Source organism: Alligator sinensis, unplaced genomic scaffold (assembly GCF_000455745.1).
Source record: "Alligator sinensis unplaced genomic scaffold, ASM45574v1 scaffold487_1, whole genome shotgun sequence".
Taxonomy (NCBI): domain Eukaryota; kingdom Metazoa; phylum Chordata; order Crocodylia; family Alligatoridae; genus Alligator; species Alligator sinensis.
Genome location: NW_005842301.1, coordinates 351444 through 363723, shown reverse-complemented (window position 1 = coordinate 363723; position 12280 = coordinate 351444). Strand labels below are relative to the sequence as shown.

Sequence of the window (12280 nt, the reverse complement as noted above, 5' to 3'; positions counted from 1 at the left end):
GGTTTTAAATGCCAACAGAAACTATGTCAAAGTGGTAAGATTCTAGGAGCATCACTGTAATGTGCTCAAGTTTCAACTGTAGAGTTTATAAAAAAAAAAAAAAAAAAAAAAAAAAACCTGCTGATTAATTCAAAAGGAAGGATAGAGCCATATTGTCCAGGGAAATTGAGGCAGTGAACACAACTAGTGCTTCAAATAGGGTAAGAACATTAAAGAGCAGAAAAGATTTACAGGGAACCAAAAGAGCTATTTAAAATATTAGGATATCAGTCTGATTAGTACGAGTCCTCTTTGCAATCAATCTCTATCTGTCTAGGTCTCCAATAGACTCTCCAATGGCATACCCAACTAGAAGGTAGTGCCCAATTAATTAACTACACTGGAGATAAAGCTGTGCAGAAGAGCAGCTATGAGAACTGCTGCTGGAAAGTGTGCAGGTTCATGGGACTGAAGAGTCAGCTAGACTGTGGCTATGGACAGTTATTTGATTGTAGTGCTAGGAAAACATGGTGAGAAGGGGGGTATACAGGCATTCAAATCTCTAGCTAGAGAATTGTAGTTATTTCAAAGGCATGCTTTCCAGCCAGGGTGCGAAAAGGGACTGCTCCCACCTCCAGGAAAGCCCAATAATTAACAGCCAGCCCTCCCCCCTTTTGGGGAAGGGGGAAAAGAGCAGCTGCCAAGGACAATCTCCTGCTCTACAGGGTAGCAGGAGCAAGAAAAACTGCTCTCCTTGCTCCTACCACCCACAGTCGTGCTGCTGCCAGAGCCCCAGTCCTTGCTATGGCGCTTACAGTGATAACAAGAATTCTTACTTTTATCTTACCCCGGTGCCTCACTCTGCTGATTGGCAGAGTGGGCAGGCAGAAGGAGAAGGGACTGTGTTGGGGATAGGGTGAGGGAATTCCCATCACTGCTTGTGCAAGGAGTGATGAGAATTGGCAGAAACAGACAAATCTATCCTAGTTGTTGTGGCAGGATCCCCACAGGGCTTTCAGAGAGCTTGCCACTGAGTCATCCGCTTTCCCTCCCCCTCAGAGTAAAGAAGTGGGGAACAAATGACTATGGGATACTGAGGGAGCAAATGACTGTGGGATACTGGGGATCTTAAAGACCTCACAGTGCTACATGAAACTGGACAGGCATTACACATGGAGATAGAAAAAGCTTTGCTTTCTCAGAAAGTGGCTCTCAGAAAGAGCTAACAGTTCGTCGCAGAATCATTTTGTTTTTTTCTGCCATAAACCAATTGAATGGCTCACTTTTTGTGCTAGGAAAAGGCTGCATTTCCTGACACGCATGCAACGTCTGTCCATGACCTGTCCTTTCATTTCCATTTAATGCAACTTAGAAAAGCATGTTATGAAACAATACAATAGGAGTGAACTGGGTGATCTTTCACAATACCTTCATTTTATACTCGAGACCTCTCAGGTAAACCCTGCCCTCAGGGAATATTCACCTTTCACAAGTTACACAGGGAATGTGCCAGATCATTTTAATGGAATGCCAGTGAAATTCCATTAAAATAATTTAAAGCCTTTTGTAGCAAGTATGCCTCTTCACTGTCCCACACACTTAGCATACAAAGGCCATATCCTGGAAGAGATACTTCCAGGACACACTGCAAGTACTTCCAGATACTTCCAGGACACACTGTGATGATCATCTAGTCTGACATCCTGTGTAATGCAGGCCATAGGACTACTCTGAATTAATTCCTGTTCTTATTGGAACTAATCTTTTAAGAAAACATGCAGTTTTGATTTAAACACTGCCAGTGATCTATCCCACAGCTTTGTAACTTGTTCTGATTGTCATTCCTTCCAAAAAAATTGCACCTTATTTATAATTTGTCCAGGTTTATCTTCCAGCCATTGGATATGGAAACACCTTTCTGTGCTACAGAAAGAGCACATTAAAGTTATGTTCCTTATGTAGATCCTGTGATCAAGTCACCTCAATCTACCAGACAGATTTTGCTCCTTGAGTCTTTCACATGATAAAACCTGTCTTCTCATCCTTTAGTCAGTCTCATGGCTCTTCTCTGAACCCACTGTATCAACATCCTTCATGAATTGTTGAATAAAAACTGAACATGATATTTTAGCAGTGGTCACACTAGTGCCAAGTACAGAGACAGTATAACTCTCTGTTCCTACTGAAGATTCCTGTTTATACACGCAAGGACCATGTTAGCTCTTTAGACCACAGCAGTGCACTAGGAACTCATGATCAGCTGATTTGTCTACCATGGCCAAGATCCCCTTTGCAAAGTCACAGCCCCTACTGGTGCTGATCAAAACATTTCTCAACAAGTGTTAGCTAGAAAGCAAGTCCAGTGGCAGGAGTAGTAGCAAGTGAGTACATTTTAAAAGGGATACACAAAGCATTAGTTTGCTAAAAAAGTTTCTTAGATTCATAGATTGTTAGGGGCTGGAAGGGACCTTGCAGATCATCGGGTCCAGGCCCCCCGCTCTAGGCAGGAAAACAACTAGGGTCAAGTGACTCCAGTGAGCTGACTGTCCAGTCTCCTCTTGAAAACCTCCAGGGTAGGTGACTGCACCACCTCTGGAGGGAGTTTATTCCATAGTCTGGACACCCTGACTGTGAAGGAGTTTTTCCTGGTATTAAGCCTGAAGCAGCCTTCCAGGAGTTTGTATCCATTGGTCCTGGTCTTCCCCAGGGGTGCCCTAGTGAGCAGCTGTTCACCGAGCTCCTGATGCACTCCTCTGATATAGCTGTAAGCTGCTATCAAGTCCCTTCTCAACCTTCTCTCCTTTAGGCTAGAGGCCCAGGTCCCTCAACCTTTTCTCATATGGCTTGCCTTGCAAGTCCATGATCATATGGGTGGCTCTTTTCTGGACCATCTCAAGTTTTTCCACATCCTTATTGAAGTGCAGTGCCCAGAACTGGACGCAGTACTCTAAGTGCGGTCTCACCAGTGCTGAGTACAGCAGGAGTATCACTTCCTTAGTTTTACACAAGATGCATTGGTTGATCCATGCCAGCCTGTTATTTGCCCTGCTGGGCAAATCACACTGATGGCTCATATTCATGCAATGGTCAATCATTACCTCTAGCTCCCTTTTGGCTGTGGTGCAAGTCAAGCTGTCACCACTGAGCCTGTATGTATGTTGAGGGTTGTTTGCCCCCAGATGGAGCACCTTAAAGTGTTAAACTTGATCTGGCTCCGGTCTGCCCAACTCGCGAACTTGTTTAGTTCCGCCTGTATCTGCAACCTATCTTCTGACGTGACCACACTGCCCCATAACTTGGTCAGAGCGCTTTTCACTCCCACATCCAAATCATTGATAAAGATGTTGAAAAGCACCGGTCCAAGAACAGACCCCTGAGGGACACCACTGGCCACTTCATACCAGGACAACACAGATCCGTTCATGAGAACTCTCTGGGTCCTACCCTGTAGCCAGTTTCCCACCCACTGAACTGTCGAGCAGCTGAGCCCACAATCTTCCAGTTTTCCCACAAGGATATCGTGGGATCAAAAGCCTTTTGGAAGTCTAGGTACAGTAAAAGCTCTGTTAACCGGCACCTTACAAGCTGGCATGTTCTATTAACCAGCACTCCAGCTTGTAAGGTAAAGTGAAACTGGAAGCGCTCAACGTGGCACTTCCAGTTTTGCTGAGCCCCCATGACCCGGGGCAAAGCAGCCTGCACTGCCGAGCCCCCACGGCCCATGGCATAGTAGGCTGCATGGGGCCCACCTCCCTGTCCCGCGGGGCCTGTGGGAGGGTCAGCGATGCCATGGGAGGGGTGGCGACGCCCCAGACGCGGCTGGAGAAGCGGCAGCCTGACCAGGCAAAGATGCCTGTTCAGGCCTCTCAATTAACCAGCATATTTTGTTATCCAGCACCCGCCATTTCCCATGGGTGACAGATAACAAAGCTTTTACTGTATATAACATCTACCTCGTCTCCCAAGTCCAGGGGTCGAGAGACCTGGTCACAGAAGGAGATGAGATTGGTAAGACAAGACCTACCCATGACAAAGCCATTCTGGCTGTCATTCGGAATCTTCCCTTCTGTGAGCGTATTGCACATACATTCATTAATGAGCTTTTCAAGGATTTTCCCTGGGATAGAGGGTAGGCTAATTGGCCCTTAGTTGCCTAGGTCCTCCCTCTTCCCCTTCTTGAAGATGGGCACAGTGTTGGCCCTCTTCCAATCCTCAGGCATTTCCCCTGTGCACCACGAATTCTGAAAGAGCTTTGCCAGTGGTTCCGTGATGACCTCAGACAGCTCCTTCAGCACTCTTGGATGGAGTCCATCCAGTCCTGTTAACTTATAAATGTCTAGCTTCTCTAGTTGCACCTGCTCAGCATTCACAGTGGGGAGGCTGTCGTTCCCAGCATGCCCCCTATGAGCCTTATCTTGCTTGTCTTTCCCCTTGGTCCGGTGAAATACCGAAGCAAAATGGGCATTCAGGAGTTCAGTTTTTCCCTAAATGTCAGTTACCAGATGTCCCAAGGTGTTAAGCAGGGGTCCCACACTTCCATTTGTTTTCCTTCTACTGCCTACATACCTAAAGAAAGACTCGTTATTGACCTTGACTCCCGTGGCTAACCTAAACTCAGTCGCTGCCTTGACTTTCCTGATCATTTTCCTACAAGTGTTGGCCACTATTGTATAGTCCTTCTTGAGGACCATCCCTTGCTTCCACTGTGCGTACACCTCTTTTTTCTTTTTTAAGAGGACCGCAAGTTAAGTAATATCATTCAGTTAAGACTTTAGTGCAGTGGTTCCCAACCCAATAGGCTGTATAAGTGGCGTAGGATCAGTCCAGACCAGGCCCCATGCAGGGTTGGCACATGAAGTCAGTCTGAAAATGTAATCTGGCACACCAGCCCAATCTTGCCATGTGCACCAGTCCAACCCTGCATACCAGCCATGAACCAGCCCAACCCAAGCACTGGTTGTGGCTGCATGCTCACCCAACCCCACACACTTCAATCTATCTGCAGAGCAGCCCTACGCACTGGGACATAGCCACATTATCCAGCCCACGGGGATCCCCATGAGTCCAGAAGTTTAACAGCAGAGAAGCAGCAATGAACACTGCTACCACTTCTCTGCCACCAAAGTTCTGAACCTGTGGGATGGTCACGGGCCAGATGAAATGGTTCAGTGACTGGATGCAGCTCAAAAGCCAGAGGTTGAGCACCACTGCTTTAGTGCAACCATCACAAGCCAAGAAGCTGTTTTAACCTTTCTCCATCTCTCTCACCAGGTCTGGCTTTATTATAGTAGCTAAGAGTATGCTAGATAGAATAGAACATGGGAACTTCTTTCTCACCTCTTTGCTGCCACACTGCTGGCCAAAGTTATAGCACCAATTATCCCCATTTGTTTGTGCTTAAGGTGACTGCTAGAGAGACGCTTCCTGATCACCATATGCATATCATCCTATAGTGACCGAGGGAGAGACAGGCATTAGAGACAATTTCCATGTAAACATTTGTGTTTGTTACTGGTGTTACTATGACCATCTCACCTTTCAATGCGTCTGCCCCCAGTGTCTGTAAAGAAACACCATTTTCTCTACTCATAAGGACAGCCCTAGCCATAAGAACTGTATTTTTGTAAGAGACAAATGCATTTTGTGCCCTGCTTTATTATAGATTCTGCCCCCAGCACTATAATTAAAGCTGCAACAAATGTTCCCAAATCAGGTTCAGATTATCCTTTGCTCTAATTACCTCACTGAACGAGCTCTGAACCTGGATTTTGTTGTTGTTGTTGTTATTAGTGGAAGCATATAAAAGAACACTTCCGATTTGCAGGAGCTGAATTGTCCCTGCAGCAAGGTATCAAAAACTCTAATTTTCATAATGAAATAAAATGTTATCAAAATTTTTGGTAAGTTTTATCCAAACTACAGATATCTAAACTGCACTATCCTTACTACAGGATATTAAAATTCAGAGCCATATATCTGAACCTACTGCTGTTACAATGTATTTGATCTGTTTACAAAGATGTTACATAAGTAGCATGAAGTCAATCTGGATGTAACAGACTTGGTGACAGATATCTACCTAAAATTTTAGATCTCAAACTATAGCTCAGAAGTCTAACACTTCACAAGACAAAGCTGCTCTCCTGGTGCTTCGAGTTTCTGTTCTTTCTGTCCTGCAGACCTCAAGCAGCTAGATGGAAATAATAGAGCCTATTAAATGTGGAGCAGGGAATAATCCCTCCTGTGCCAAACAGAAGCAAACTCCACAGGAAAAAAGAATCTAGAGTAGGAGAAAAGTTGGCACCCATTCAAATTTGAGGGATTTTAAATGAGAAGTACCTTGCCCCATAGACCCCTGTACACACAATGATAGTGCAGACTGTATGATCCTGAGCTTTTTGCTGTCATCCCAAAACAAGTTCTGCAGGCTAATTCGATGAGGGGAATGGGGCATGTCCTTCCCTCCTTCCTTCCCCATCGTCTCTCCTCGCCTCTTCTACTCACCTGAATGTAGATGCCTTCCTGCCTCTGATTGAATGCCAGCACACCAAGAATGTAGAAGAGCTTCCGGATTTGCTGGGGATTCAGTTTCTCCGTATAATCTAAAACGTTCTATAAAAGACAAGTTACAGCACCTGAAGAGCTTAACAGACTTCAAATACACCGCTAGTGTCAGCCACTAAGTCACCAGTTTTCTTTTACTTTCTACATATGCTGCAATAAAGCTACCATTGTACATTCAAAGTAATGAAACAGCCAGGTATGTCCATGTATCACTCCAGGCTAGATTAATTAAATTCTCTGCTGGGAAAGCAATGCAAATGCAGCTTTCCGCCTCCCTCATGGTTTATGTTACCTAATTAAGCTTGCTTCTAATACCTAGTAAAGGAACTGGTTATAGTTTTCAAAGCAACAAATACTTCAGGCCCCAGGGACTTTCATGAACATAGGTAAGGCTGGAGAATAATATAGAAAATGTTATAATCTCATTCATATAAATCAGTAAAGCTTCCTTATTTGGAAAGTGTGCAAAACTGCTCACCCCACCTCCAAATTGGTATGGTAGAGCTACGGAGGGTATAAAAAAAGGCAAAAGAAATTAGGGGCTGGGGGAACTCTCCTATGAAGAGGTTGAGAAGACTGGATTGTCAACATAGAAAGAGGATGACTAAGAAGAGGTAAGTCTACAAAATGGCCAAGACAAGATAACTGGCAACTTCTGTTCATCCTATTTATCCACTTGATGGTTCTACTCTAATTAACATTCTCCTCCGGGTATTAGTAAATCTAAGGCACTAGGAAATCAAAGGTTGAAGCAAGAACTTGACAACTTCACCCCATTATGTTAGAAGTCAAGCTTTATTTTCCCCCCATTTGATTGACAGGGTAATGAGAAGTTGCCCAAGGTCAACTGTGGCAGAATTAGGAGAGATTTCTAAAATTGAATACCCAAGCCCCATGTATTCAGCCAAATTTCCAGACAGAACATGCCAAAGGTATTTTCTGTGCTGTGCTGTGCTGTCTGTAACCACTAGATTTTAAACACAACCTCCATCCAGAACCATGAGCAGAATCCAGAGTTCCCAATATTCCACTGCTGTCTAGAAATATTTATACGCACTACTTGCAAAAGTGTGTGATGTACTCCCTCTAACATTTTGCCTGCAAAGTGGTATTACATTGGTAGCCTCTAACTTTAGCTATAATGGTAGAGGTTCTGTTCCACAGGTATAAACAATCATAGAATCACAGGGTTGGAAGGGACTTCCAGGGTCATCTGGTCCAACCCCCAGCTCAAATACAGGAATTCTATTCCTAAATCATCCCAATCAAATGCTTATCCAACTTTTTCTTAAAACCCTCCAATAAAGGAGATTCCACATCTTCCCTGGGCAGTCTAGTCTACTGCTTTACTGTCTTAACAGTAAGGAACTTTTTCTTCCAGTGTTAATGCTAAATCTATTTTGCTGTAATTTGAAACCACTGCTTTGTGTTCTGTCCTCCACACAAAGGGAGAAAACTAGTTTTCCCTCATCTTTATGGTAGTCATTCAGGTATTTTAAGTCTGCTATCATGTCTTCCTTTAACTCTCTTTTCTGCAAGCTAAACATGCCTAGTTTTTTCAACCTTTCTTCATATCGCTTGCTTTCCAACCTTTTTATTGTTTTTTAAGCCAGCCTCTGGACCTTCTCTAACTTCTCCACATCCTCCTTAAAACAAGGAGCCCAGAATTTCACACAATACTCTAGATCAGTGGTTTTTAAACTGTGTTCTGCTAAACTCTGGGTTCCAAAATAGATCATCAATGTTCTGCAAAATGACTGAGGATCATGGCCAAGCAGGCTGGGAGGGGGTGTACAGCCAGTGCTGGGCCAGGTCACCTGGCTTCACATCAGTCTTCAGGACAGGGGTAGGTATTCCACAGCAGAAGTGATATGAAAGGGTCCTGTAACTTTAGGAAGATGAAAAACACTGTTCTATATGAGATCTAACCAGCGTGGGGTAGAATGGCACCATCATCTCCCATGTCCTGTACCTAATATTTCTTTTTATGAAGGCCAAATTTGCATTTGCTTTTTTTGAAATTGCATATTGTTGACTCATGTTGTGTCTGTGATCCACAAAGACAAGAAAGAGAAGAGCTGAACTAACTTTGGGGTCTCAGGGCTGTGTGGGCTAGATTAGGAATCAAAGGACTGCTTAACCCTTTAGAGAGGGCAAGACGTTTGGTTTGCTATGCTGCAGTTGCCCAATAAAGTCCTTTTCTTGAAGAGGAACTATCTGTTTTTTCTGTATGTCACTTTAAGGGAGGAAAGAATGCACCCCAAAGAGGTAAAGTCCCTCTTTCCAGAGCATATCCCTAAGTGAGAGCCAGAGGAAACTACAGAGGATCAAGGACCAAAAGGCCAGGGTCTTGGAGACAAAAGAAGCCAGGGGTTCACCCCACTCAAAGCCAAGACTGGGCTGGCTTCAGGGGTACTCAGAGAAACTAGACAAGGCTGAAGGCTGGTCCCAAGCAACACTCCCCTGAGAGAAACCATGGCAAAAGCCCACAACAGATGATTCCTTATTCATATCCTCAACTTTCTGGAACAGTAGTTCGCATTTTGGCCTACTTTTCTTTGTATCCCTTCTGCTTTCCTATGGCTCTCTAGGCCTTCCCAAAAGTAAGCTTCTTCTCCTGGTCCTTTCACCTTTGTTTTGAATGCCCTGTAACTGGAGTGTTTTGCTCACCATCTCCTTTAGAACCTAGTTTAAAGCTCGTCTTACTAGGTTAGCCAGATGATGCTCAAAGGTGCTCCTTCTAGGCTTTGTCAGATGGATCTCATCTCTCAATAGCAATCCTCTACCCTGGAACATCTGCTTATTGTCAAAGAATCCAAAGCCTTCTTATCAACATCATCTTCTCAGATGTACTTTTACCTTTATGATGTGACAATCCCTACCTGGGACCTTATCTTTGACAAAGACCATCTGCACCTCAATCTTCCTGCCTAGAATCTCAGAGTCATTCCTGGAAGTATCATTGGTAGGGGGTGCATCTACACAAGACACTTTACTGTGCAGTAGCATAGTTTACTACACAGTAAGCGTGTGCATCTACACACACACACGCTTACTGCACAGTAAACCTCACTAATTGCAAGTAAATTTGCTACTTGCTGCTTGCTGCCAGGGCAAGCTCTGCCACCAGAGTCTGGGCAGGGACTATGTCCCCCTGCCCTGGCAGCAGGGAGCTCCAAGCCCCCTGCTCCAAGATGGTGATTGGGGGGGCAGGGGTTGGGAGATTCTTAACTTCAGGGTTGATGCTGGGAGATAAGGATCTCCCAGTGCCAGCCCTGCAGTCACAGAGTTGGTGCAGGGAGCTCTCTGCTGGCAGGAACATGCTTCCCAGCCTGTTTCCCACCCAGCTGCAAGATTACAGAACTGAGCAAGGAACAGGTTCTCTAGCTCCACCCCTGTGCCCTGGTCAGGTGAGCTAGCTGCTAGCTGCCCCACTGGCAGATGGGGGCGGGGGGCTAGGACCTATTCCTCCCCTGCAGCTCTTTCCAAGTCCCCTGCCCCTGATAAGAGAGCAGGGTCAGGAGCTGAGCTCCCTGCTGCCAGGGCAGGGGGACATTGTCCCTGTCCTGGAATTAGGCAGCCCCCCTGGGGCAAGGTGCAATGTCCCAGCTCTGGCCAAGAGACAGCTGTCTCCTTGCATAGTGCACCCTGCCAGACCCTGGGCTAGCACCTAGAGGGAGCCTAGAGCTCCTCCTGGTGGTGCCAGGGGCCCATTGCTGGGCCCCAGGAAGTGGAGGTGTTTTGCTGCCATTACCAGCAAATCTGCTCCCACTTCCCTGCATGTATGGACACCTGCCCAGGAACACTTACTGACAAGTAGTTTACTTGCAAGTAAACTGCTCCCAAATCTAATGCATGTGTAGACACACCCAAGGAGAGGTAGTCTGAAGTCAGGCAGAAAGCAGAATAAGGTTGCACTTCATAGACTAAATCAGAGATAGATGCGCCTATTATTAACCCCTTAACTTCCTAAAAAAATGAAGGAAGCAAAACTTTCCAAATGTAAATACTCCATCAACAGCCCTACAAAGAACAGTACTATCAACAGAGCTGGTGGCAATCTCTCAATTCAAGGATGATCTCTGCCACGGCTCATTGATGGGTCTTGAGGTGACTTAAGAGTCCAATCTTTGAGCCACAGACCTGCCCATAAAAGTTGCAGGCCTTTACAGAGGAGAGCAGGCTGAAGGTTGGGATTCCTCTCTTTTTCCTTCCTCTGCTCTCTCTTTACTCCTTCAAGGGCAAAACACTTTACCTCAAAACGGGCCACTGCCTGGGTAAGGTTGCAGCATCTTTGAAGTTGTTTAGCAGATAGCTCTTCCCAGCTCTTGATGTCAGCATGCCTTCTTGAGGTATGCCTCCAACGTGTCCTTGTAGCATTTCTTCTGGCTGCTGCAAGATCTCAGGCCATAACTAAGCTGGGAGTAAAGTCCTTGTTTTGGGAGTTAAGACTCAGACATCAACACACAATGTCTGGTCAGTGAAGTTGGTGATTGAAGATCCCTGACACAACGCTGTTAACAAAGCTTCAGCAAGGATACCAGCATTTGTGCAATGATCTTCCCATTTGAGGTGGAGAATTGTCCACAAGCATCATTTAGTTATACCTCTTCAGGCTCTTGATATGACTAATAGGAACTGGAGCAAGATCAGTAACTTATCCGGGAGGATAGCCAGGGAACAAGCAGAGAACACAGTTGCCTGGACCATGAGGCAAACCCCTCCTAGAGACATGCCGGCAGCTTCACAGGTATGCCAAAGCTCATTGGGTGAGCTCCAGTCACATGAGGCTATTTGTCCTGGTGACAGGGAAACTGATGAGCCTGGAAATAAAAAGCCGGAAGGTACAATGCTACAGCAGAGGTAGGGCCCATTTGGGGGATCAGTGGGTTGTGTTTACAGGCTTTCAAAGAGGGTAACGATGGAGGGAGCTGAAAGACACAGGAGAGATGATGGCTGCAGCTTCCCATCCCAGCCAACTGCAGGGATTCTGAGGATGAGGAGAGGACTGACAGCCTAAAAGAAAAAGCTGACAACAGCAGCTCAGCATGGCTGATGCTCCCTGAAGCTATGACCAAGGAGAACGCTCTTAAAGGGGTTGTGTTCTTTTCTTTTTTTTCTGCTGCGAACATGGACTTGTGGGGCAGGGTCCCAGGTAGGGGAGAGCCTCATCTGAGATGGTGACCTAGGCTCTGCCAGGGGACTATAAGCTGGGTTTTGTGTTGATCTTTAACCCAATGCGAAATGCCTTGAGGAAGTGACTCAGTTCATGTAATTTGGTGGAGCCCTGCAGAAGAATCCCATCAGGAGACCCATGACGAAGATCTGATCACAGCCACATAAAAATCAAGTGCAGCATCCTATCCCGTAAGATTACACCCAAGTCATGGTGGGCAAAGAGTAGTGGGTGGCAATGAACTGTGGTTGTCTGGTGCTCAGGGGATGCCAGAACAGGTATGCTACATCACCCGTGGACAATGACAACAGTAGGCCATCCACTTTTCACATCCATAGAGGACAGCAGGGATAATGACTGCATTGTAGACCTGGATCTTGGTCTTTCCAGAGATCACAATAAATAAAAATACACCAAAGCTGTTTCCCAAAGGAGGTGCCTGCACATTGGATCCTGCACTCTATTTCCTCTATTGACCATGCAATGATCAAACCACCACAGTCCTGACCCATACAAATCACAAGAAGGACAGCTCCTGGACTTCATCTGAGGGCCACAGAT

The 12280-nt window shown here is 45.7% G+C and overlaps 1 protein-coding gene across 2 annotated transcripts in view; it reads right to left on the bottom strand.

Moving 5' to 3' along the window:
* Positions 1 to 12280, bottom strand: part of FANCD2 (FA complementation group D2) — a 194560-nt gene that overhangs the window by 102271 nt on the left and 80009 nt on the right. For both annotated transcript variants that reach the window (XM_014522094.2, XM_014522095.2), the window contains 2 exons: positions 6484 to 6591; positions 5317 to 5426 (listed from right to left, as the gene is read on the bottom strand). In XM_014522094.2, the coding sequence (XP_014377580.1) occupies positions 5317 to 5426; positions 6484 to 6591 (218 nt within the window). The remainder of the gene's footprint in view (positions 1 to 5316; positions 5427 to 6483; positions 6592 to 12280) is intronic.